The 27921-nt window shown below is 43.0% G+C and overlaps 1 protein-coding gene across 4 annotated transcripts in view; it reads right to left on the reverse strand.

Moving 5' to 3' along the window:
• LOC106612406 (segment polarity protein dishevelled homolog DVL-3) overlaps window positions 1-25496 on the reverse strand; it is a 54479-nt gene extending 28983 nt beyond the window's left edge. For 2 of the 4 annotated variants that reach the window (XM_014213505.2, XM_014213504.2), the window contains exons 1-2: window positions 24982-25496; window positions 5594-5663 (exon numbers count right to left, since the gene is read on the reverse strand). In XM_014213505.2, coding sequence (XP_014068980.1) covers window positions 5594-5663; window positions 24982-25142 — 231 coding nt within the window. In that variant the 5' untranslated portion in view covers window positions 25143-25496. Of the gene's footprint in view, window positions 1-5593; window positions 5664-13754; window positions 13937-24981 lie in introns of all 4 variants that reach the window. The other 2 variants (XM_014213507.2, XM_014213506.2) reach the window with 2 other exon arrangements.
• Between the last annotated feature and the right edge of the window lie 2425 nt (window positions 25497-27921).

Here is a 27921-nt window from a genome sequence, read left to right on the forward strand (position 1 = left end):
TAATCAATATTTTGCAATGGCCATCTCAGTCTCCGGACTTCAACACCATTGAAAACCTCAGGTTAGAATTGAAGAGGGCAGTCCATTATTGCAGTTGAAGTATATCAAGGATCTGGAAATATTATGTAAGGAGGAATGGTCTAAGGTCAATCCCACTGTGTTCTCAAATCTCATAAAACATTTTAGAGTTGTTGGCGCACACAGTGATGTGGGCAGGTGTGGATAAAATGCCAGGGCCAATTTCTTGTCCCACTCCCCTGACTTTGACATTAGGGTATTTAGTGTAGATCGCTGACCAAAAATGACAATTGAATCAATTTTAATCCCACTTTGTAACGCAAGAAAACATGGAAAAAGTCAAGTGGTGTGAATACTTTCTGAAGGCACTGTAGTTTCTGTTCAGATACACACCTCACATTTCACCATGCAATAAGCTTACATATCGGCATAAACAGTACTGTATCCCCTTAAGGTTGCCCATTCAAGCCCCAAGCTACAGCCTCTCTGCCTATCTAACAGGCCAACTAAATCTCTAGGCAAATGGTCCAGCATTGGCTGCCTCACTTTAGTACAGATGTATACATTTTTCCCTTTCATCCTAGCGCCACTTTTTCAATAGGCAAAACCTTACAAATCTCCCGAAACCACTGTGTAATAGTTTTCTTTATCTAGAGCAGTGTTTCCCAACCCCGGTCCTCGAGTACACCCAACACTACACATTTTTGGTGTAACCCTGGACAAGCACACCTGATTCAACTTGTCAACTAATCATCAAGCCCTCAATAAGGTGAATGAGGTTGATTTGTCTAGGGCTACAATGAAAATGTGTACTGTTGGGGTACTCAAGAACCAGGGTTGGGAAACACTGACCTAGAGTACATTTCAGACCAACACCAGTGTTCTAAAGTTTGGGAAATGCATATCTCCCTGATATGCTTCACTGCTTCACTTATACAGAAAAGAGGAGAAGGGAAAAGAGAAGAGAAGGGAGGACAGGAAGTAGAGCGAGGGGAGTGGCATCTGCACTTCTCTCTTATGGCCAACAAGGGGAGCTAATGAGGTCCAACCACACACCCAAAATACAGTGTTCAGTCGTGAATAGGGAGTCTAGCCAGCTCAGTGATGGTCATGACCAGAGCTCGATCAAAAATTCAGCCTGAGAGCACTGACGCTGATCTTGCGTCAGTTTTGCATTTTTCCGACTAATGGTTAAGGTTATGATTGGGGGAGGGCAAACGGATTCTAGATCTGTACCTAGGGAAACTTCACCCCGGGGCAGGGGAAAGGCAGAGTGCAGAAAGAGGGAAGGAGTCAGTAGACCAGGACAAATACACTACATGACCAAAAGTATGTGGACACCTGCTCGTCGAACATCTCAATCCAAAAATCATGGGCATTAATATGGAGTTGCCCCCCCCCCCCTTACTGCTATAACAGCCTCCACTCTTCTGGGAAGGCTTTCCATTAGATGTTGGAACATTGCTGCGGGGACTTGCTTCCGTTCAGCCACAAGAGAATTAGTGAGGTCGGGCACTGATGTTGGGCAATTAGGCCTAGCTCTCAATCGGTGTTCCAACTCATCCCAAAGGTGTTCGATGGGGTTGAAGGCTCTGTGCAGGCCAGCCAAGTTCTTCCACACCGATCTCGACAAACCATTTTTGTATGGACCTCGCTTTGAGCAAGGAGGCATTGGCATGCTGAAACAGGAAAGGGCCTTCCCCACTGTTGCCACAAAGTTGAAAGCACAGAATCGTCTAGAATGTCATTGTATGCTGTAGCGTTAAGATTTCCCTTCACTGGAACTAAGGGGCCTAGCCCGAACCATGAAAAACAGCCCCAGACCATTATTCCTCCTACAACAAACTTTATATTTGGCATTATGCATTGGGGCAGGTAGCGTTCTCCTGGCATCCACCAAATCCAGATTCGTCCGACTGACTGACAGATGTTGAACTGTGATTCATCACTTCAGAAAACACATTTACACTACTCTAGAGTCCAACTGCGGCGAGCTTTAAACCACTCCAGCCAACGTTTGGCATTATGCATGGTGATCTTAGGCTTGTGTGCGGCTGCTCGGCCATGGAAACCCATTTCATGAAGATCCAGACAAACAGTTCTGGTGCCGACGTTGTTTCCAGAGGCAGTTTGGAACTCTGTAGTGAGTGTTGTAACTAAGGACACACAATTATTTTTACGAGCTATGTGCTTCAGCACTTGGCGGTCCCATCCTGTGAGCTTGTGTGGTCTACCATTTTGTGGCTGAGCTGTTGTTGCTCCTAAACGCTTCCACTTCACAATTACAGCACTTACATTGACCGGGGCAGCTCTAGTAGGGTAGAAATTTTACGAACTGATTTGTTGGAAAGGTGGCATCCTATGACGGTGCCACGTTGAAAGTCACAGAGCTCTTCAGTAAGGCCATTCTACTGGCAATGTTTGTCTATGGAGATTGCATGCCTGTGTACTAAATTTTATACGTCCTGTCAGCAATGGGTGTGGCTGAAATAGCCGAATCCACTAATTTGAAGGAACTAATACTTTTGTATATACAGTGCATTCGGAAAGTATTCCGACCCATTCACTTTTTTCACATTTTGTAACGTTACAGCCTTGTTCTAAAATTGATAAAAAATGTTTTTACCTCATCAATCTACCCCATAATGACAAAATCTGTTTTTTATAGATTTTTGATGATTTGTAAAAATAAAAAAACTGAAATATAACAAGTATTCAGACCCTCTAATCAGTACTTTGTTGAAGCACTTTTGACAGTGATTACAGCCTTGAGTCTTCTTGAGTATGAGGCTACACGCTCTGTCAGGTTGGACAGGGAATGTTGCTGCACAGCTATTTTCAGGTCTCTCCAGAAATGTTCGATCAGGTTCAAGTCCGGGCTATGGCTGGGCCAGTCAAGGACATTCAAAGACTTGTCCCGAAGCCAGTCCTGCATTGTCTTGGCCATGTGCTTAGGGTTTTTGTCCTGTTGCAAGGTGAACCTTCGCCCCAGTCTGAGGTCCTGAGCACTCTGGAGCAGATTTTCATCAAGGATCTCTCTGTATTATACTCCGTTCATCTTTGCCTCGATCCTGACTAGTCAACCAGTCCCTGCCACTGAAAAACAACTCCACAGCATGATGCTGCCACAACCATGCTTCACCGTAGGGATGGTGTCAGTTTTCCTCCAGACGTGATGCTTGGCATTCAGGCCAAAGAGTTCCATCTTGGTTTCATCAGACCAGATAATCTTGTTTCTAATGGTCTGAGAGTCCTTTAGGTGATTTTTTGGCAAACTCCAAGTGGGCTGTCATGTGCCTTTTACTGAGGAGTGTCTTCTGTCTGGCCACGCTACCATAAAGGCCTGATTGGTGGAGTGCTGCAGAGATGGTTGTCCTTCTGGAAAGATCTCCCATCTCCACAGAGGAACTCTGGAGCTCTGTCAGAGTTGCCATCAGGCCCGTCTCCCCCGATTGCTCAGTTTGGCCGGGCGGCCAGCTCTAGGAAAAGTCTTGGTAGTTCCAAACTTCTTCCATTTAAGAATTATGGAGGCCACTGTGTTCTTGGGGACCTTCAATGCTGCAGAATTATTTGTGCTTTGACACAATCCTGTCTTGGAGCTCTATGGAAAATTCCTTCGACCTCATGGCTTGGTTTTTGCTCTGGCATGCACTGTCAACTGTGTTACCTTATATAGACAAGTGTGTGCCTTTTCAAATCATGTCCAATCAATTGAATTTACCACAGGTGGTAAGTCAAGTTGTGGAAACATCAAGGATGATCAATGGAAACAGGGTGCATCTGAGCTCAATTTCGAGTCTCATAGCAAAGGGTCTGAATACTTATGTAAATAAGGTATTTCTGTTTTTAATACATTTGCAAAAAATGCTAAAACTTTTCGCTTTGTCATAATGGGGTATTGTGTGTAGATTTGAGAGACAAATATTTAATCAATTTTAGAATAAGGCTATAATGTAAAAAATAATTGGAAAAAGTCAAGCGGTCTGAATTCTTCCCGAATGCACTGTATGTTAGCTCATGAATGTGAGAGGAGTAGATACATTCTAGCAGTTTATAAATAATTTAGCTAGTCTCGTTCTTTCTACATAAGTGTTCTCTTGAAATCATATTCCTTGAGTTTCAGCCCAGCCTGCCTAGGCTACAGTGCAGAGCACTTGACATTTGATGAAATGTTTTTTTTCTCTCCCATCAATCTACACACTACCCCATAATGACAAAGCAAAAACAGGTTTTTAGAATTTGCTGATATCTTCAAAGTAGCCACCCTTTGTCTTGATAACTGCTTTGCACACTCTTTGCATTCTCTCAACCAGCTTCATGAGGTAGTCACCTGGAATGCATTTCAATTAACAGGTGTGCCTTGTTAAAAGTTCATTTGTGGAATTTTTTTCCTTAATGCATTTGAGCCAAACAGTTGTGTTGTGACAAGGTAGGGGTGGTATACAGGAGACAGCCCTATTTGGTAAAAGACCAAGTCCATATTATGGCAAGAACAGCTCAAATAAGCAAAGAGAAATGACAGTACATTACTTTAAGACATGAAGGTCAGTCAATACGGAAAATGTCAAGAACTTTGAAAGTTTCTTCAAGTGCAGTCGCAAAAACCATTAAGCGCTATGAAGAAACTGGCTCTCATGAGGACCGCCACAGGAAAGGAATACTCAAATGTACTTCTGCTGCAGAGGATAAGTTAGTTACCAGCCTGTAAATAAGGTATCTGTTTTTTTTATTTTTAATACATTTGCAAACATTTAGAAAAACCTGTTTTTGATTTGTCATTATGGGGTATTGTGTATAGATTGCTGAGGGGGGGAAAATGTATTTAATCCATTTTAGAATAAGGCTGTAACATAACAAAATGAGGAAAAAGTCAAGAGGTCTGAATACTTTCTGAATGCACTGTAGCTGGTCTTGGCTGAGTCATTCCATCTCACCTATCAGACAGCGATGGACTTTGGTTTCTAGAGCACAACCGAGAGTACACAAATGAATGACAAAAACCAACCAACTACACACACAGCTCTCAAATGCACACACAAAAGCATCATCACACACAGTTGCCAACACACAGCAGAACAGACACACCGACACAGCTCCCAAATGAGTGAACCATCTGAAGCCAAAACAGATCCCACCAAAACCCAATTAAACAAGTTTGTTAGCTGTTGCCTAGCTAGTAAACAGTCACACACACACACTCACACACACATACGTGACGTAGACACACACGCAAGTAGTGTTTTACAGCTCAATTCTGATAATAATTGTGAGTTATACCATCATGTAACTTTTACACACAGTAACACCACGGTGTGATGCATTTCAGAAGTGTTAGGAGTGTTAACATACACAGGCCTCTTCTCGACCTCCTGATGAGGGACGTCTGCATACAGAGGGGTCATACAGATATACGGAGAGAGAGAGGGAGAAAGAGAGACTGAGAGACAGATGGAGAGAGAACGAAAACTGGGCTGTGGTTGAAATGAGAGAGAGATAGAGAGAAACACTGAACTGCGGTGGAATTGAGAGAGGGCACAGGTGATGACGGTGATAAACATGAAGAACCGTTGCTCACCCATGACACGACCCGGCCGTTGAAACAGGGAAGTTTAGCATTGTCGTCTGAGATCTCCTCCTTCACCACCCTAAGGGGAGAAAGGAGGGAGTCAAAATCCACCGGGTTACACACATCACAACATTAAAGGCAACCTCAATAACGTGGGTATATATACACGCAGTGGCCAGTTTATCAGATACACAACCCCGTTCACGAAAATGGTTCACTCCTACAGAGAGTGAGTCACGTGGCCGTGGCTTGCTATATAAAGCAGGCAGACAGGCGTTGAGGCATTCAGTTACTGTTCAATTGAACGTTACAAATGGGCAAAACGAGTGACCTAAGCAACTTTGAGCGTGGCATGATCGTCGGTGCCAGGCGCGCCAGATCCAATATCTGCAGCAGACGACCACCCCGGGTTCCACAACCTATCATCAGTACATGACAAAGAGTTCAGTTTTCTTGAGTAGCCTACGCAGTCCCCAGACCTCAAACCCAATAGAGCATCTTTGGGATGAAATGGAACGGGCTGTGGAATGTTTCCGACACCTTGAAGAATTCCCCGAAGAATTCAGACTGTTCTGGAGTCAAAGGGGGGTTCAACCCAATACTAGATGGGCTTTCTTAATAAACTGGCCGGTGAGTGTATACAGTGGGCTCCGAAACTATTGAAACATTTGTTAAAGATGAGCAAAAAGGAATGTATAAAATTAACTATTCAAATACTGAGCTATATTGGTAAATTCTATTATTTTATACTAATACAATTGCTCAGAGAAAGAGACTTTGTTTACCAAGTAATATAAATATTTTTCCTATCAAAACGGAAGGAGTCAAAATTATTGACACCTATTTTCAATACCTCACCTTGCGAGGATAATGGCACTGAGACTTTTTCAGTGACATTATCCTCGCAAGGTCTCATATTGAAAGGTATTGAAAACAGAACTTCCGGTTCCGGTGGCATGCAACATAACTATGAGTCAACTGACACATTTTCAAATAATTGTCAACATCTAACACCATATTAAGTTGTGGGACATTCACTGTATTACAAGGAGCAACACAGTAGCTCTATTTCACTCCAGCAGGTAGCATAATCTGTCCATTCACAGTTATGTCGGCTCTCAACACCCAACAACAGAAAGAGTTGGCCGCTACTATCAGGAAATTACCTCTGCCCTCGACTTGCAATTATATCCGATAAATGAATATCTTGCACTGCTTACTTCTAAAGTGGATAACGACTCAACTAAAGCAGAAAGTTTGGAGACAGCGGCCAATGTGACAGAGTGTGACAGCCTGAGCGAAATGATCCATTTCTTGCTGGATCATGTGCCCTGCGTGCATTAATGAGCTCTGCGTGCATCATTTGTTGGTGTAAAACCATATTTGAAAACATGATACATAATTTGAAAGCTGAGAAACAGCCCTTTCAAATGATATGACATCCCCATCAATAAAATTGTAATCAGTCAAGAAATAACACCTGTGAAAATATGTATCTTATATGAAAATCAATACTTTTTTTCCCAAACAACTGCCATTTACACAACTTTCTAATGAAGATAGAGAAAACCTTATTGAGTCTTCCTTGTTTTGTAATGATTGAACATCTGCAATCAGAATAGAAATACCTTTACTGTGAACACGTTACAGCTGTTTTAGTGAGCGATCGCATTTTCTATGTAATGTTCCTTGATCAGACACTTTATCTGGATAGTATATTAAACAAAAATCTGCACCAAAATGAATTACAAATAGCATTTAGTCTTACATTTGACAAAGAAAGACAAACAAGTACTATAATATTAATAAAATATGAACTTTATTGAAAGAATAAGGTTAGGGGAATACATTGTCTCATTCAAACCTGTAAAAAAAAGGTACAAGTTATCTCCATCATAGCCATAACGTTACAGTATATACAATATTCATCTCAGGGATATTGTCATCAAAATTGATCTGGCTGGGGAGTGACGCTGGGCAGCATCTTAGACCTGGAGGGTGGGGGAGGGGGACAGGCATCAGTTGGCATGGCATCAAGCATAATGTATTTCTATAACTTCCCTAAACCAGTGTGAGCACGGTGGTCAATCTATTTTATTCAACATCAATATGGAGTATAATCTTTAATATTTGCATCGTGTGTTTGGATATACTGAGCCATCTGCTCGTGGGATGCCTTCCTCAGGTTCTCAGTCTGCTTGACAGTCAGACCTCTGACATGACCCAGCTCCTGCAGTAGAGAGAGATTTATTCCTAAGGCAACACAGAGGAAATTCTTGCATGAAATTGATGAGTACTTTCGGGGGCTGCCATACACTCTTTTGTTAGCTCAGTGTAGGCCAATGCCAGGTTCAGCCTGCACAGAAGAAACAATAGTTTATAATATTTCAATGCTAGGGATACGTTCCAAATGGTACCCTATTTCTTAGATGGGGCATCAGTGTAGACATCTCTAATAGTAACCTGATCTGCATTAGCATCGAATAGCCCCCGTGATATGCAACTTTTCAGGGAAGTTAGGAACAAATACAGTGAGGGAAAAAAGTATTTGATCCCCTGCTGATTTTGTACGTTTGCTCACTGACAAAGAAATGATCAGTCTATAATTTTAATGGTAGGTTTATTTGAACAGTGAGAGACAGAATAACAACAACAACAAAAAACAGAAAAACGCATGTCAAAAATGTTATAAATTGATTTGCATTTTAATGAGGGAAATAAGTATTTGACCCCCGCTCAATCAGAAAAATGTCTGGCTACCAGGGTTCTTTTATACAGGTAACGAGCTGAGATTAGGAGCACACTCTTAAAACCTGTTAGGGCTAGGGGGCAGTATTTGCACAGCCGGATAAAAAAACGTACCCGATTTAATCTGGTTACTACTCCTGCCCAGTAACTAGAATATGCATATAATTGTTTGATTTGGATAGAAAACACCCTAAAGTTTCTAAAACTGTTTGAATGGTGTCTGTGAGTATAACAGAACTCATATGGCAGTCAAAACCCTGAGACAAATCCTGACAGGAAACTGAAATCTGATGTGTGGATATCACTTCAAACATTTGCCATTGAAACACACAGGGGCTTGCAATTCATTTAGCACTTCCTATGGCTTCCACTAGATGTCCCCAGTCTTTACAAAGTGGTTTGAGCCTCCTACCATCAAAATTGACTGAAAGAGAGGATGTTTACCTTGGTCGCAGGGGATGGGCCATTACCATTGTGACTTCGGCGCCCATGGGTACTCTCCCTTTTCGAAACGTTTTGAAAGACAATGCAACCGTCCCAATGGAATATTATTGAAGCCCTGGTTGAAAAAGCCCCTAAAGATTTGTTATACAACGTTTGAACGAACTTAAATATATTTTTTTTGCTCATTCCTGACGACAAGTCAGACGCACACGGTACATTTTTACTAGCCTTCGGAGCGCGCTAACACTATTGGGACATAAATTATTAACTTTTTTGAACAAAACGACATTTGTTATGGACCTGGGATGCCTAGAAGTGCCTTCTGATAAAGATAATCAAAGGTAAGGGATTATTTACAATAGTATTGTTGATGGTTGATCGTTCCAAGATGGCTCAAAACATGTATAGCCTAGACTATTTTTCTGGGCATACCACGTCGTTTATTGCAAAGTGTGATTTCCCAGTAAAGTTATTTTTAAATCTGGCAAAGAGATGGCATTCAAGACATGTTAATCTATAAGTGTTTGAATGACAATATTACATTTTAACAAGGTTTTCGAATAGTAATTTTGTAAATTGTAGCGCTGATCATCGGAAGCATTTGAGGGAAAAGATTTTCTGAACGTCATGCGCCGATGTAAAATGCTGTTTTTATACATAAATATAAACTTTATCGAACAAAAAATGCATGTGTTGTGTAACATGATGTCCTAGGAGTGTCATCTGATGAAGGTTGTCAAAGGTTAGTGCTGCATTTAGCTGTGTTTTGGGTATTTGTGATGCATGCTAGTTGCTTTGAAAATGGCTGTGTGATTATTTCTGGCTGGGTACTCTGCTGACATAATCTAATGTTTTGCTTTTGCTGTAAAGCCTTTTTGAAATCGGACAACGTGGTTCGATTCAGGAGAGGTGTATCTATAAAACGGTGTAAAATAGTCATATGTTTGAGAAATTGAAGTTATAGCATTTATGAGGTTTTGCATTTAGCGCGACGTGATTCCACTGGCTGTTGATTAGGGTGGGACGCAAGCATCCCACTGGCCCAGACAGGTTAAAGGGAGTGCTCCTAATCTCAGCTTGTTACCTGTATAAAAGACACCTGTCCACAGAAGCAATCAATCAATCAGATTCCAAACTCTCCAGCATGGCCAAGACCAAAGAGCTCTCCAAGGATGTCAGGGACAAGATTGTAGACCTACACAAGGCTGGAATGGGCTACAAGACCATCGCCAAGCAGCTTGGTGAGAAGGTGACAACAGTTGGTGCGATTATTCGCAAATGCAAGAAACACAAAAGAACTGTCAATCTCCCTCGGCCTGGGGCTCCATGCAAGATCTCACCTCGTGGAGTTGCAATGATCATGAGAACGGTGAGGAATCAGCCCAGAACTACATGGAAGGATCTTGTCAATGATCTCAAGGCAGCTGGGACCATAGTCACCAAGAAAACAAATGGTAACACACTACGCCATGAAGGACTGAAATCCTGCAGCGCCCGCAAGGTCCCCCTGCTCAAGAAAGCACATATACATGCCCGTCTGAAGTTTGCCAATGAACATCTGAATGATTCAGAGGACAACTGGGTGAAAGTGTTGTGGTCAGATGAGACCAAAATGGAGCTCTTTGGCATCAACTCAACTCGCCGTGTTTGGAGGAGGAGGAATGCTGCCTATGACCCCAAGAACAACATCCCCACCGTCAAACATGGAGGTGGAAACATTATGCTTTGGGGGTGTTTTTCTGCTAAGGGGACAGGCCAACTTCACCGCATCAAAGGGACGATGGACGGGGCCATGTACCGTCAAATCTTGGGTTAGAACCTCCTTCCCTCAGCCAGGGCATTGAAAATGGGTCGTGGATGGGTATTCCAGCATGACAAGAAGCACATTAAGGTCCTGGAGTGGCCTAGCCAGTCTCCAGACCTTAATCCCATAGAAAATCTGTGGGGCTGCTGAAGGTTCGAGTTGCCAAACGTCAGCCTCGAAACCTTAATGACTTGGAGAAGATCTGCAAAGAGGAGTAGGACAAAATCCCTCCTGAGATGTGTGCAAACCTGGTGGCCAACTACAAGAAACGTCTGACCTCTGTGATTGCCAACAAGGGTTTTGCCACCAAGTACTAAGTCATGTTTTGCAGAGGGGTCAAACACTTATTTCCCTCATTAAAATGCAAATCAATTTATAACATTTTTTACATGCGTTTTTCTGGATTTTTTTGTTTGTTATTCTGTCTCTCACTGTTCAAATAAACCTACCATTAAAATTATAGACTGATCATTTCTTTGTCAGTGGGCAAACGTACAAAATCAGCAGGGGATCAAATACTTTTTTCCCCTCACTGTATACACAGGCAGTTAGAAAAGCTAGGGCTAGCTTTTTCAAACAGAAATTTGCATCCTGTAGTACTAACTCAAAAAAGTTCTGGAACACTGTAAAGTCCATGGAGAATAAGAGCACCTCCTCCCAGCTGCCCACTGCTCTGAGGCTAGGAAACACTGTTACCACCGATAAACCCACTATAATTGAGAATTTCAATAAGCATTTCTCTACGGCTGGCCATGCTTTCCACCTGGCTACCCCTACCCCGGTCAACTGCCCGGCACCCTCCGCCAAAGCCCCCACCATTTCTACTTCATCCAAATCCAGATAGCTGATGTTCTGAAAGAGCTGCAAAATCTGGACCCCTACAAATCAGCCGGGCTAGACAATCTGGACCCTCTCTTTCTAAAATTATCTGCCGAAATCATTGCAACCCCTATTACTAGCCTGTTCAACCTCTCTTTTGTGTCATCTGAGATTCCCAAAGATTAGAAAGCTGCCGCGGTCATCCCCCTCTTCAAAGGGGGTGACACTCTAGACCCAAACTGCTACAGACCTTTATCTATCCTACCCTGTCTTTCTAAGGTCTTCGAAAGCCAAGTTAACAAACAGATTACCGACCATTTCGAATCCCACCGTACCTTCTCCGCTATGCAATCTGGTTTCAGAGCTGGTCATGGGTGCACCTCAGCCACACTCAAGGTCCTAAACGACATCATAACCGCCATCGATAAGAGACATTACTGTGCAGCCGTATTCATCAACCTGGCCAAGGCTTTCGACTCTGTCAAGCACCACATTCTTATTGGCAGACTCGACAGCCTTGGTTTCTCAAATGATTGCCTCGCCTGGTTTACCAACTACTTCTCTGATAGAGTTCAGTGTGTCAAATCGGAGGGCCTGTTGTCCGGACCTCTGGCAGTCTCTATGGGTGTGCCACAGGGTTCAATTCTCGGGCCGACTCTCTTCTCTGTATACATCAATGATGTTGCTCTTGCTGCTGGTGATTCTCTGATCCACCTCTACGCAGACGACACCATTCTGTATACTTCTGGCCCCTCTTTGGACACTGTGTTAACTAACCTCCATACGAGCTTCAATGCCATACAACTCTCCTTCCGTGGCCTTCAACTGCTCTTAAACGCAAGTAAAACTAAATGCATGATATTCAATCGATCACTGCCCGCACCTGCTCGCCCGTCCAGCATCACTACTCTGGACGGCTCTGACTTAGAATACGTGGACAACTACAAATACCTGGGTGTCTGGTTAGACTGTAAACTCTCCTTCCAGACTAACATTAAGCATCTCCAATCCAAAATGAAATCTAGGTTTGGCTTCCTATATCGCAACAAAGCATCCTTCACTCATGCTGCCAAACATACCCTCGTAAAACTGACCATCCTACCGATCCTCGTCTTCGGTCATCTATAAAATAGCCTCCAACACTCTACTCAACAAACTGGATGCAGTCTATCACAGTGCCATCCGTTTTGTCACCAAAGCCCCATACACTACCCACCATTGCGACCTGTACGCTCTCGTTGGCTGGCCCTCGCTTCATACTCATCGCCAAACCCACTTGCTACAGGTTATCTACAAGTCTCTGCTAGGTAAAGCCCCGCCTTATCTCAGCTCACTGGTCACCATAGCAGCACGCACTCCAGCAGGTATATCTCACTGGTCAACCCCAAAGCCAATTCCTCCTTTGGTCGTCTCTCCTTCCAGTTCTGTGCTGCCAATGACTGGAACGAACTGCAAAAATCACTGAAGCTGGAGACTCATATCTCCCTCACTAGCTTTAAGCACCAGCTGTCAGAGCAGCTCACAGATCACTGCACCTGTACATAGCCCATCTGTAAACAGCCCATCTATCTACCTACCTCATCCCCATACTGTATTTATTTATTTATCTTGCTCCTTTGCACCCCAGTATCTCTACTTGCACATTCATCTTCTGCACATCTACCATTCCAGTGTTTAATTGCTATATTGTAATTACTTCACCACCATGGCCTATTTATTGCCTTAACTTACCTCATTTGCACTCACTGTATATAGACTTTTTGTTTTCTTTTGTTCTACTGTATTATTGACTGTATGTTTTGTTTATTCCATGTGTAACTTTGTGTTGTTGTATGTGTCAAATTGCTATGCTTTATCTTGGCCAGGTCGCAGTTGTAAATGAGAACTTGTTCTCAACTAGCCTACCTGGTTAAATAAAGGTGAAATAAAAAAATACTACCTGGAGTGCCTCAACCTAAAACAATTTCGGTCCTCTGCTATGCATAACCCCTTGCCCTCGCATTCAGGTGCTACTCAAACAAACCACATCCTATTCTCCTTTCTATCTATCTTGTAACAACGCCAACAATTTCTAGAGTAGTCCTCCAGTACATTGAAGTTTCACTCTTTCTGTTCTGACTATCAGCCAAATGTTAGTGTGGTGCCATATAGCCAACTATCAGATGGTGCCATTTAGCCAACTATCAGATGGTGCCATTTAGCCAACTATCAGATGGTGCCATTTAGCCAACTCCTATGTATAGCCAACTTCGATGGTAACATGGCATGACAACATTCATACAATAGGATAAACAGATGATTCTCTGCCAGTCAATGTTCAACTTTCTGTCCTGTCCTGTGTGTGTGTTCTGTTACCCTGGCTTATTGTATTGTGCTCACTTGGGCAGTGAGGGTGTGTCCTGTGAGGGTGTGATTGTCCCTCAGCCCTTTCTTCAGCATCAGCATGTTGTCCAGTCTCTGCCTATCCTTGTCACCGCGGGGACAGCTTCTACAGTGTCCTCACGAAGGTCTGAGAGCTGACAGTCCACCACACTGTCCTACAGAAAGAGAGGGAGAACTTTAAAATCATAGACCTGCGATAGATAGATAGATAGAGAGAGAGAGATAGAGAGAGAGAGAGAGAGAGAGAGAGAGAGAGCGATAAGTACCAGTCAAAAGTTTGGACACACCTACTCATTCAAGGGTTTTTCTATATTTTTGCTATTTTATACAATATAGAATAATAGTGAAGACATCAAAACTATGAAATAACACATATGGAATCATGTAGTAAGCAAAAAAAGTGTTGAACAAATCTAAATATATTTTAGATTCTTCAAAGTAGCCACCCTTCGCCTTGATGACAGCTTTGCACTCTTGGTATTCTCTCAACCAGCTTCACCTGGAATGCTTTTTCAACAGTCTTGAAGGAGTTCCCACATATACTGAGCACTTGTTGGCTGCTTTTCCTTCACTCTGCGGTCCAATTCATCCCAAACCACATCAATTGGGTTGAGGTCGGGTGATTGTGGAGGCCAGGTCATCTGATGCAGCACTCCATCACTCTCCTTCTTGGTAAAATAGCCCTTATACAGCCTGGAGGTGTGTTGGGTCATTGTCCTGTTGAAAAACGAAATGATAGTCCCACTAATCGCAAACCAGATGGTATGGCGTATCGCTGCAGAATGCTGTGGTAGACATGCTGGTTAAGCGTGCCTTGAATTCTAAATAAATCACAGACAGTGTCACCAGAAAAGCACTCCCACACCACCTCCTCCATGCTTCACAGTGGGAACCACACATACGGAGACCATCCATTCACCTACTCTGCATCTCACAAAGACACGGCGGTTGTAACCAAAAATCTCAATGTCCATTGCTTGTGTTTCTTGGCCCAAGCAAGTCTCTTCTTCTTATTGGTGTCCTTTAATAGTGGTTTATTTTCAGCAATTCGACCATGAAGGCCTGATTCATACAGTCTCCTCTGAACAACTGATGTTGAGATGTGTCTGTTAATTGAACACTGTGAATAACTTATTTGGGCTGTGAGGCCACACAATGACATGAAATGTTGTGTTTTAATTAACTACAAAGTGCCTCAGCAGGGTTTTCGATATACAAATGGATACACACACAGACTGCTACCTAAGTCACGCAGGGCAGGCAAATGAAATGCTTAAGAACTGATTATCCCCCATCGAAAATCTTTTTACTCACTTCTCTGAGACCCCCGGGCCTGAGCAAGCTGTGATCTCATTCTCCCTCCCTCAGTTTCTCCCCCTCTATCTCTGGTCTATATTCTCCTCTCTATCTCATGCTACCTTTTTTGACACTCACTCGCTCCCTTTCTCCTATTTCCAGAATAAGAACAGAACAGCAAACTGTGCGTTAATGTGTGTGTCCATGGGATTCCAAGTTAACAGCAGCAGCGGTGAGGGATATTAACTCTCCATAGTGTGGTGGTGATTGACATTGACTCAGCCTCTGAACCCACTGCCAAGCTGGGAGGTTTAGGGTCTCCATGTCGTTGTAAAAGAGGTCAGAAGCACCAGCAGCACAGGATTTACCATTGTTCTAGCACTGAGTGAGCACTAATCCAGCAGCACAGGATTTACCATTGTTCTAGCACTGAGTGAGCACTAATCCAGCAGCACAGGATTTACCATTGTTCTAGCACTGAGTGAGCACTAATCCAGCAGCAGCACAGGCTTTACCATTGTTCTAGCACTGAGTGAGCACTAATCCAGCAGCACAGGATTTACCATTGTTCTAGCACAGAGTGAGCACTAATCCAGCAGCAGCACAGGATTTACCATTGTTCTAGCACTGAGTGAGCACTAATCCAGCAGCAGCACAGGATTTACCATTGTTCTAGCACTGAGTGAGCACTAATCCAGCAGCAGCACAGGATTTACCATTGTTCTAGCACTGAGTGAGCACTAATCCAGCAGCAGCACAGGATTTACCATTGTTCTAGCACTGAGTGAGCACTAATCCAGCAGCAGCACAGGATTTACCATTGTTCTAGCACTGAGTGAGCACTAATCCAGCAGCAGCACAGGATTTACCATTGTTCTAGCACAGAGTGAGCAATAATCCACCAGCAGCACAGGATTTACCATTGTTCTAGCACAGAGTGAGCAATAATCCACCAGCAGCACAGGATTTACCATTGTTCTAGCACTGAGTGAGCACTAATCCACCAGCAGCACAGGATTTACCATTGTTCAGGCCTTTCTAATCGACCTGGCCCGAGTATCCTGGAAGGATATTGACCTCATCCCGTCAGTAGAGGATGCCTGGTTGTTCTTTAAAAGTGCTTTCCTCACCATTTTAAGTAAGCATGCCCCATTCAAAAAATGTAGAACTAAGAACAGATGTAGCCCTTGGTTCACCCCAGACTTGACTGCCCTTGACCAGCACAAAAACTATCCTGTGGCGTTCTGCATTAGCATCGAATAGCCTCCGCGATATGCATCCTTTCAGGGAAGTCAGGAACCAATACACTCAGTCAGTTAGGAAAGCTAAGGCTAGCTTTTTCAAACAGAAATTTGCTTCCTGTAGCACTAATTCCAAAACATTTTGGGACACTGTAAAGTCCATGGAGAATAAGAACACGTCCTCCAAACTGCCCACTACACTGAGGATCGGAAAAACACTGTCACCACCGATAGATCTACGATATTCGAAAATTTCAATAAGCATTATTCCACGGCTGGCCATGCTTTCCACATGGCTACCCCTACCCCGGCCAACATCTTGCCCCCCCAGCCTCCGACTGCTTTTAAATGCTAGTAAAACTAAGTGCATGCTCTTCAACCGATTGCTGCCTGCATCCTCCCGCCCGACCAGCATCACTACTCTGGACGGTTCTGACCTAGAATATGTGGACAACTACAAATACCTAGGTGTCTGGCTAGATTGTAAACTCTCCTTCCAGACTCACATTAAGCATCTCCTATCCAAAATGACATCTAGAATCGGCTTCCTATTTCACAAACAAAGCTTCCTTCACTCATGCTGCCAAACATACCCTCGTAAAACTGACCATCCTACCGATCCTTGACTTCAGCGATGTCATTTACAAAATAGCCTCCAACACTCTACTCAGCAAACTGGATGCAGTCTATCATAGTGCCATCCATTTTGTCACCAAAGCCCCATATACTACCCACCACTGCGACCTGTACGCTCTTGTTGGCTGGCCCTTGCTTCATACTCGTCGTCAAACCCACTGGCTCCAGGTCATCTACAAGTGTTTGCTGGGTAAAGCCCCGACTTGTCTCAGCTCGCTCGTCACCATAGCAGCACCCACCAGTAGCACACGCTCCAGCAGGTATATCTCACTGGTCACCCCCAAAGCCAATTCCTCCTTTGGCTGCCTTTCCTTGTAATTACTTGCTACTATGGCCATTTTATTGCCTTACCTCCTCACACCATTTGCACACACTGTATATAGACTTCCTTTTTTTTCCTATTGTGTTATTGACTGTACGCTTGTTTATTCCATGTGGTAACTCTGTGTTGTTGTTTGTGTCGCACTGCTTTGCTTTATCTTGGCCAGGTCGCAGTTGTAAATGAGAACTTGTTCTGAACTGGCCTAACTGGTTAAAAAAAAATATCTACAATACATTTTTACCTCGACTCTGCTGGGTCATTCTGTGAATGACACATTGACAACTCATGGGTGGTCAATATGAACACTAGCATACTTCTTAAAATTAGGTAATGTATTGGCGTGCATTCTAAGACAAGGAGAGGACACATGAAGTTGTGGTTTATTACATTAGCACTTTATGGACTCTCTCCCCAAAATGTTTTGTTGTAACCTCATTGCAATGATGATTGTTTGTCATTCTGAATCAAGCAGTTTTTAGCTATTACCAATGTGTACCTCTTTGCCTGTGCTGTGAGTTGGTTAAAACATAATAATAATATAGCAACTGTTTTCCAAAGACACCTACAGTAGTGCATGCATCATTGTTCCAAAGACACCTACAGTAGTGCATGCATCCTTGTTCCAAAGAAACCTACAGTAGTGCATTCATCCTTGTTCCAAAGACACCTACAGTAGTGCATGCATCCTTATTCCAAAGAAATCTACAGTAGTGCATGCATCCTTGTTCCAAAGACACCTACAGTAGTGCATGCATCCTTGTTCCAAAGACACCTACAGTAGTGCATGCATCCTTGTTCCAAAGACACCTACAGTAGTGCATGCATCCTTGTTCCAAAGTGACCTACAGTAGTGCATGCATCCTTTTTTGTATTGGGTGGCCCCAGCAGGAATCGAAAATACGATCCTGGCTTTGCAAGCGCCATGCTCTACCAACTAAGCCTCACAGGACAGCATGATATGGGTTGTTTGACTGGTTAATCTATCCAGGCCTGCAGGTGCAGACTACTCCACTGATGTGGCAAAGCAGTGAAGCACTCCCTGATCAGATTTACTACGGACAAATAAGAAGGATGCTGCTCTGGACACACACGGATGGAGGGAGGGAGGGAGGGGCTATGAAAAATAGGGAGGATGGAAAAGAGAGCAGGAGGGAAGGGACAGAGGTGAAAGGGGGGGAAGGGAGGGTAATAATCTCTGAGGTTCAGAGTCGGCATCCTTTTTTCTTCCCAGCCATAAACAACACAAATAGGACCGAGAGACGATTAAAAATCCACAGGAGGCCAGACACAAACACAGAGACAAAGACAGCTAACCTATTCCCCAGTACATGCGCACACATCTGATATGCAAATAGTCTCAAGTCGACAGAGAAGAGGGGAAGACAGGAAAATAAAACAGGAAGAAGGGAGGAAAGTAGGTCAGCTTCCTGAGAGACAGAGCGAGAGAGCGAGCACTCTGTTCCACTACACACACACACAAACAATATCCACTACTATAGAAATAGATGTACCTGGTTGGGGGTCTAGAGCGGTATGGTGAGGATCTAGTGGTCCACACCAGGCTTCTGTTTACATACATTTTTGTATTTATTTAACATACCATCCTCCAATGCATCCTTCAGTCCTTAAAGTAATCACTAATCTAAAACGATTGGATAGGTGAGCGCAAGGATATCACTCCATAGCTTCCAATCCGCTCAAGCCCGTAAGATCAGTGATTACTGCAAGGAAGGGAGGAATAGCACATCAAATAATTCTGCCTGATCAGCTACAGGTCTGCAGCAGAAGCAGGACCTGCATTTACAAAAAAACTTGAAATGTGCGGTTTCAAATGTGAAATGGCTGTTTTCACATGTTGAGCTTTAATTGAACGTGAAACCATATTTTCACATGTATTAAATAGAGTTAACACCACCTTTTCTCATGTGAGGAGAATAACATGTTGTTTTCACCTCAAACGTGAATTGTAGTTTGACCTGTGAAATCACAAGTTCACATGTGAAAAACATTGACATGTGAAAATCTAACTTTCAAATGTGGAATTGTAAGTTCACATGTGGGGGTGAAATAGTGTTATGCTCCTCACATGTGAAAAGGTTGTGTAAACATGTTGCAGTAGCAATGTTCCCACAGAGCAGCTCACAGATCACTGCACCTGTACATAGCCCATCTGTAAACAGCCAGTCTATCTACCTACCCCATCCCCATACTGTATTTATTTTTTTATCATCTTGCTCCTTTGCACCCCAGTATCTCTACTTGCACATTCATCTTCTGCACATCTACCATTCCAGTGTTTAATTGCTATATTGTAATTACTTCGCCACCATGGCCTATTTATTGCCTTAACTTACCTCATTTGCACTCACTGTATATAAACTTTTTGTTTTCTTTTGTTCTACTGTATTATTGACTGTATGTTTTGTTTATTCCATGTGTAACTTTGTGTTGTTGTATGTGTCAAATTGCTATGCTTTATCTTGGCCAGGTCGCAGTTGTAAATGAGAACTTGTTCTCAACTAGCCTACCTGGTTAAATAAAGGTGAAATAAAAATAAATAAAAACATGTGGAACTGCAATTCTTTAATGCCATTCTGTAAAAAGGTTACTTTTTACCTGAGTATAATAATTCAAGTGCATTATTTTTATTTCTGAGCCATCCACTTCATTGTTATTTTACTCCTCCATGGTATTACATTGATATACATGTGCATTATTTTTATTTCTGAGCCATCCACTTCATTATTATTTTACTCCTCCATGGTGTTACATTGATATTAAAGGTCGACCGATTATGATTTTTTTCGCCGCCGATACCGATTATTTGAGGACCCGCAAAAGGCCGATACCGATTAATCGGCCGATTTTTATTTATTTATTTGTAATAATGACAATTACAACAATACTGAATGAACACTTATTTTAACTTAATATAATACATAAATACTATCAATTTAGCCTCAAATAAATTATGAAACATGTTCAATTTGGTTTAAATAATGCAAAAACAAAGTGTTGGAGAAGAAAGTAAAAGTGCAATATGTGCCATGTAAAAAAGCGAACGTTTAAGTTCCTTGCTCAGAACATGAGAACATATGAAAGCTGGTGGTTCCTTTTAACTACAACCTAAGAAGTTTTAGGTTGTAGTTATTATAGGAATTATAGGACTATTTCTCTCTATACAATTTGTATTTCATATACCTTTGACTATTGGATGTTCTTATATGCACTTTAGTATTGCCAGTGTAACAGTATAGCTTCCGTCCCTCTCCTCGCTCCTACCTGGGCTCGAACCAGGAACACATCGACAACAGCCACCCTCGAAGCAGCGTTACCCATGTAGAGCAAGGGGAACAACCACTCCCAAGTCTCAGAGCGAGTGACGTTTGAAACGCTATGAGCGTGCACCCACTAGCTAGCTAGCCATTTCACATCGATTACACCAGCCTAATCTCGGGGGTTGAAGTCATAAACAGCGCAATGCTTGAAGAATTGCGAAGTGCTGCTGGCAAAGGCACGAAGGTGCTGTTTGAATGAATGGTTACGAGCCTGCGAGCCTGCTGCCTACCATCGCTCAGTCAGACTGCTCTATCAAATATCAAATCATAGACTTAATTATAACATAATAACACACAGAAATACGAGCCTTGGGTAATTAATATGGTCGAATCCGGAAACTATCATTTCGAAAACGAAACGTTTATTATTTCAGTGAAATACGGGACCGTTCCGTATTTTATCTAACGGGTGGCATCCCTAAGTCTAAATATTCCTGTTACATTGCACAACCTTCAATGTTATATGTCATAATTATGTACAATTCTGGCAAATTAATTACGGCCTTTGTTAGGAATAAATGTTCGCAATGAGCCAGGCGGCCCAAACTGCTGTATATACCCTGACTGCTTGCACGGAACGCAAGAGAAGTGACACAAATTCATCTTAGCAGGCAATATTAACTAAATATGCAGGTTTAAAAATATATACTTGTGTATTGATTTTAAAGAAAGGCATTGATGTTTATGGTTAGGTACATTGGTGCAACGACAGTGCTTTTTTCGCAAATGTGCTTGTTAAATCATTACCCGTTTGTCGAAGTTGGCTGTGATTCGATGAGAAATTAAAAGGCACCGCATCGATTATATGCAACGCAGGACACGTTAGATAAACTAGTAATATCATCAACCATGTGTAGTTAACTAGTGATTATGTTAAGATTGACAGTTTTTTATAAGATAAGTTTAATGCTAGCTAGCAACTTACCTTGGCTTCTTGCTGCCCTCACGTAACAAGTAGTCAGCCTAGCATGCAGGCTCCTCGTGGAGTGCAATGTAAGGCAGGTGGATAGAGCGTTGGACTAGTAACCGGAAGGTTGCAAAAACGAATCCCCGAGGTGACAAGGTAAAAATCTGTTGTTCTGCCCCTGAACAAGGCAGTTAACCTCCGTTCCCAGGCCGTCATTGAAAATAAGAATGTGTTCTTAATCTGACTTGCCTAGTTAAATAAAGGTGTAAAAAAATAATTTATTTTTAAATAAAAAATAAAATAAAAAATAATTTATTTAAATTCAAAATTCGGCAAATCAATGGCCAAAAATACCGATTACCGATTGTTATGAAAACTTGAAATCGTCCCTAATTAATCGGCCATTCCGATTAATCGGTCGACCTCTAATTGATATACACATACAGTGCATTCAGAAAGTAATCAGACCCCTTGACTTTTTCCACATTTTATTATGTTACAGCCTTACTCTAAAATGGATCAAATAGTTTTTCCCCCTCATCAATCTACACACAATACCCCATAATGACAAAGCAAATTTATAAAAATAAAAACTGAAATATTATATTTACATAAGTATTCAGACCCTTTGCTCAGTACTTTGCTGAAGCACCTTTGGCAGCGATTACAGCCTTGAGTCTTCTTGGGTATGACGCTACATGCTTGGCACACCTGTATTTGGGGAGTTTCTCACATTATTCTCTAAAGATCCTCTCGAGCTCTGTCAGGTTGGATCGGGAGCGTTACTGTACAGCTATTTTCAGGTCTCTCCAGAGATGTTCGATCAGGTTCAAGTCCGAGCTCTGGCTGGGCCCCTCAAGGACATTTAGAGACTTGTCCCGAAGCCAGTCCTGCATTGTCTAGGCTGTGTGCTTTGGGTCATTGTCCTGTTTGAAGGTAAACCTTTGCCCCAGTCAGAGGTTCTGACTGCTCGGGAGCAGGTTTTCATCAAGGATCTCTCTGTACTTTGCTCCATTCATCTTTCCCTCGATCCTGACTAGTCTCCCAGTCCCTGTCACTGAAAAACATCCCCACAGCATGATGCTGCCACCACCATGCTTCATCGTAGGAATGGTTCCAGGTTTCCTTCAGACGTGACGCTTGGCATTTCAGGCCAAAGAGTTCAATCTTGTTTCTCATGGTCTGAATACTTTAGGTGCCTTTTGGCTAACTCCAAGCGGGCTGTCATGTGCCTTTTACTGAGGAGTTGCTTCCGTCTAGCCACTCTACCATAAAGGCCTGATTAGTGAAGTGCTGCAGAGATGGTCGTCCCTCTGGAAGATTCTTCCATCTCCACAGAGGAACTCTGGAGCTCTGTCAGAGTGACCATTGGGTTCTTGGTCACCTCCTTGACCAAGACCCTTCTCCCCCGATTGCTCAGTTTGGCGTTTGGCCAGGTGGTCAGCTCTAGGAAGAGTCTTGGTGGTTCCAAACTTAGTTCCATTTAAGAATGATGGAGGCCACTGTGTTCTTGGGGACCTTCAATGCTGCAGAAACGTTTACCCTTCCCCAGATCTGTGCCTCAACACAATCCGGTCTCGGAGCTCTACGGACAATTCCTTCGACGTCATGGCTTGGTTTTTGCTCTGACATGCAATGTCAACTGTGGAACATTATATAGACAGGTGTGTGCCTTTCCAAATCATGTCCAATCAATTGAATTTACCACAAGAGGACTACAATCAAGCTGTAGAAACATCTCAATGATGATCAATGGAAACAATGGAAACAGGATGCACCTGAGCTCAATTTTGAGCCTCATAGCAAAGGGTCGGAAAAGGTATGTAAGAAAGGTATCTGTTTTACATTTCCAAAAAGTCTTAAAACCTGTTTTTGCTTTGTCATTATGGGGTATTGTGTGTAGATTGATGAGGATTTTTTATTTATTTAATCCACTTTAGAATAAGGCTGTAATGTAACAAAATGTGGAAAAAGTCAAGGGGTCTGAATACTTTCCGAAGGCACTGTACACTGCTGGGCAGAAGTAGGATGAAACCATACCACTTGCTGACCACACTTTGTCTAGCCTGTGTGTATGTCTGTGTCTTGGTATCAACCATGAATAGGGTAATCCCAATCCCTGTCCACAATATTTCCAAGTCTAACTTTCTAGATGCTACAAAGTAGCCATAAGCACAGATCACAAAATGTATTTTATCTTTCTCCAACACATTCAAGCTAAGCTCTGTCTCTCTCACACACACATTGCAATGTCGGTTGAATTTATGAGGGCAAGGAGATTAAACCTAATTTTATATTGATCACAAAAGAGAAACCTTCTCCATGGTCCCTTTCCAGTCTCCATTTTCAAGAATGGAGCCTCAATTTTCAAGAAAAACTAAGGCAGTGGGAATGGACAATATCAAGTTCATCCTCTTCCAAGCATTTTTTTTTACTACTGTTAAATCAGTCTCTACAGAGCACGGAACAGTAAAATCCACAAACTCAGACTCAGACAATACCCTCAGTAAATCAGAGTGTGGGGAGAACTAGGATTTCCACTAGATGGCACAGTCAAAGTCAAAATTCTTAAAACTTAATGAAAACAAAAATCTGCTTTTTAGTATTAAGGTTAGGCTTATGCATAAGGTTAGCACTGTGGTTAAGGTTAGGTTTACAATCACATTTTAACAAGATCAATTGTAGAATAGGCGGTGTTTATGACTTTGTGGCTGTGGTAACTAGTGACAACCGAGGACTACTGTCTCGTGCGCATGATGGAGTTGCCCTGTAAACTATCGAATTTAGGAACATTCCAAGCACAAAGTTTCGTTATTTCGTAAAATCCTTTTTATGCTCGAAAATGATCACAACGGACGGCCGCTCTTCCGAGAAAACGCAAAGCCGTGCGCTTTAGTAACTCACCATTAAAAGCTGTCGATTGACCCGTTTTTCCCTCTAGCCTCCCCAAAGCATAGTCTGTGTTTTTTAGGGGGTGGGAGGGGAGACCTCGGAAACCATAAACACTTCCTATGTGGCATTAACAGAAAAGCAAGGGTTTGGAACAACTCCGTCCCTCATAAAAAAAATCTGACTTCCAACCGCACCACTGCCCCCCACCCAGTATCCTCAGTGATGCCAATAACCCGGGTCCTCCATTTCCAAAATGGACGCTCTTGATATATGAAATAAACTACAATCTATCCCATTTGATCAGATCGGATTACATATTTGTAGCCTATTCAAAACCCTGGTGGGAAAGCTATTTACTGTATTTTAGCTATGCGTAAAGGCGCTCTAAAAGTCTAGGCTATCAAGTGACATTGACAGGAGAGGCGGGGCGCAGAGAATGAGTACGAGAATGTAAAATCTCAGTATCTACCGAACAGTATCAATAACAGGAAAGATAAATACACCCCTTCTACGCCCCATATTTATATGGAAGAGCAGCAAAGTAAGTTACTTTGCACAATGGTCTTACCCGAAATCATCGTCCATAGATTTGAAGAAAAATGTATAGTTGGGTTTATTGAGGGCATTTTTGAAGTCGGCAAGAGTAACCCTGTCGGCAGCGATGGGCAACTTGACCAGGTACGGAGTTTCCTGGTCGTCCAAATGATAGATAATTTTGGTCTCCCCCATGGCGAACCGCTGGGGAGGGTAAATCCGGTTACATCCAGCCCCGTGTCCGCTCTCTCCTTTCCTGGCGCTGGATATTCCACAGTGTCTCCTCTAGCCTGTTTCCCGGCTGTTGTCAACTCTTCGCTCGACGTCGTGAGGCGGACCCTGCACGACGCCAACTGCGGACAGATGTGTCCAAATAAAACACGTAAAAACGTGGTATTATTTTTGTTCGTTGCAGTCTCTCATCACAAAATAACGGAATTGGGTTAATTTGCCCCGGTTATGAGCCTCGGATTGCGCTCTATATCGGCGGACACCGCTTTCCCTGCTCGTTGTAACATCTGTCCGCGGATGCATGAGAATAGCCCCTCCTTTCGACATTCCAATGAAACTCCCTCTAGAGGACTGGGAATGAAATGAACAAGAAATTTGATAGGAACTCTTGAAGATTTAGGAAAATACGGATAGATTTGTATCATGTAGGCTATAAGGAAAAACGTCTTAGCCTACAAGCAATGGCAATTTGTCTGTCTGTTGTTAGATCATATGCAATGTGTTTGGTGTCAAGGCTTAGTTTAGCTTGGCATCCCTCTCATCATTATAGGCCTTCAGGTAGACCATGGCCCTTTCGCGATAGCGACGGAACTTGCTTACGAGTGTTTTAAACACGTCGTTCCAACAACAGCCGAAGATGTAACATGCGTTTTCCAAAACACCACGGAGAGAGAGCGTTTGCTAAGTGCGTCTTTGGAGCATGTGTCGATACTGATAGGATCGAAAGAAAGCCAGCGCTGCTCTCAGATAAGTTTTCTATATTAAAACCTTTCTATATAAAAAAATATATATTTCACAATGCTGACGACGGATCAGTTACTATAGAGCAGTAGGGATGCCCCCCCAAAAAGCCATATTACAACAACCTATGTGTTGTGATAATTGCCTTGTTTGCTCTATAACCCTATGCCTTGTGACCGTGATATATACACTACATGACCAAAAGTATGTGCACACCTGCTCTTCGAACATCTCTTCCAAAATCATGGGCATTAATATGGAGTTGGTCCCCCCTTTGCTCCAAAAAAAGCAGTCTCCACTCTTCTGGAAGGCTGTCTACTAGATGTTGGAACATTGCTTGGGGGGTCTTCCCTGTGGCTCAGTGGTAGAGCATGGTGTGTGCAACGCCAGGGTTGTGGGTTTGATTCCCACGGGGTGCCAGTACAACAAAACAAAAAAAATGTATGAAATGTATGCTACTGTATGCGTCTGCTAAATTACTAAAATGTAATTGCTGCGGGGACTTGCTTCCATTCAGCCACAAGAGCATTAGTGAGGTTGGGCACTGATGTTAGGAGATTACACCTGTCGGCATTCCAATTCATCCCAAAGGTGTTCTATGTGGTTGAGGTCAGGCCTCTGTGCAGGCCAGTCAAATTCTTCCACACCGACCTCGACAAACCATGTCTGTTTGGACCTCGCTTTGTGCACAGAGGCAATGTCATGCTGAAACCATGAAAAACAGCCCCAGACCATTATTCCTCCTCCACCAAACTTTACAGTTGCCACTTTGCATTGGGGCAGGTAGCGTTCTCCTGGCATCCACCAAACCAAGATTCATCCGTCGAACTGCCAGATGGTGACGCACTCCAGAGAACGCGTTTCCACGGACACACCTGTTAGCAACGAGTGTGGCTGAATCTACTAATTTCAAGGGGTTTCCACATACTTTTGTAAATATAGGATGGGCCTAAGGCCGAGACAATAAGAAGACACAATGAAGAATAAAATCAACCACACCTTTGTTTCATCACAAAACTGGAGAGCGACCTCTGTCTGGTGAAGTTGTCAAAGCATATTGCATGCAACAAAACAGTTACATGACCTACAGCATGGTCAAGCAAGTTGTTTCCCACATTTTCAGACCACTAAACTACTATTGATTTAGAACCACAGAGAGTTAGCGCAAGTCGCAAAGAAAACAGGAGCTGCCTCCACTATTCCAGCACCATTTCATCATCAAATCACCTCTGCTTATTCTAATACATTGACAACTAAAAGATACCAACAACGATTTAGTCCAATCAACATAAGCTAAATATGATGTGGCTGTCCGTGGTTCTGATTTCTCTGTGTGTGTGTGTATGTGTGTGTCTCCCTATCCCAGTCTGCTGTCCCCACATGCTTCAAGATGTCCACCAGTCTTCCTGTACCCAAGAAGTCAAAGGTAACTGAACTTAATGACTATCGCCCTGTAGCACTCATCTCTGTCATCATGAAGTGCTTTGAGAGACTAGTCAAGGATCATATCACCTCTACCTAACCTGCCACCCTAGACCCACTTCAATTTGCTTACTGCCCCAATAGATCGACAGACGATGCAATCGCCATCACTCTGCACACTGCCCTGTCCCATCTGGACAAGAGGAATACCTATGTAAGAATGCTGTTCATTGACTACAGCTCAGCATTCAACACCATAGTACCCTCCAAGCTCATCATTAAGCTCGAGGCCCTGGGTCTGAACCCCGCCCTGTGCAACTGGGTCCTGGACTTCCTGACGGGCCGCCCCCAGGTGGTGAAGGTAGGAAACATCACCTTCACTCCGCTGATCCTCAACACTGGGGCCCCACAAGGGTGCGCGCCCAGCCTTGTGTACTCCCTGTTTACCCATGACTGCGTGGCCAAGCACGCCTCCAACTCAATCATCAAGTTTGCAGATGACACAACAGTAGTAGGCTTGATAGTAGTAGTAGTAGGCTTGATTACCAACGATGACGAGACAGCCTACAGGGAGGAGGTG

Source organism: Salmo salar, chromosome ssa09 (genome assembly GCF_905237065.1).
Source record: "Salmo salar chromosome ssa09, Ssal_v3.1, whole genome shotgun sequence".
In the NCBI taxonomy this organism is placed as follows: domain Eukaryota; kingdom Metazoa; phylum Chordata; class Actinopteri; order Salmoniformes; family Salmonidae; genus Salmo; species Salmo salar.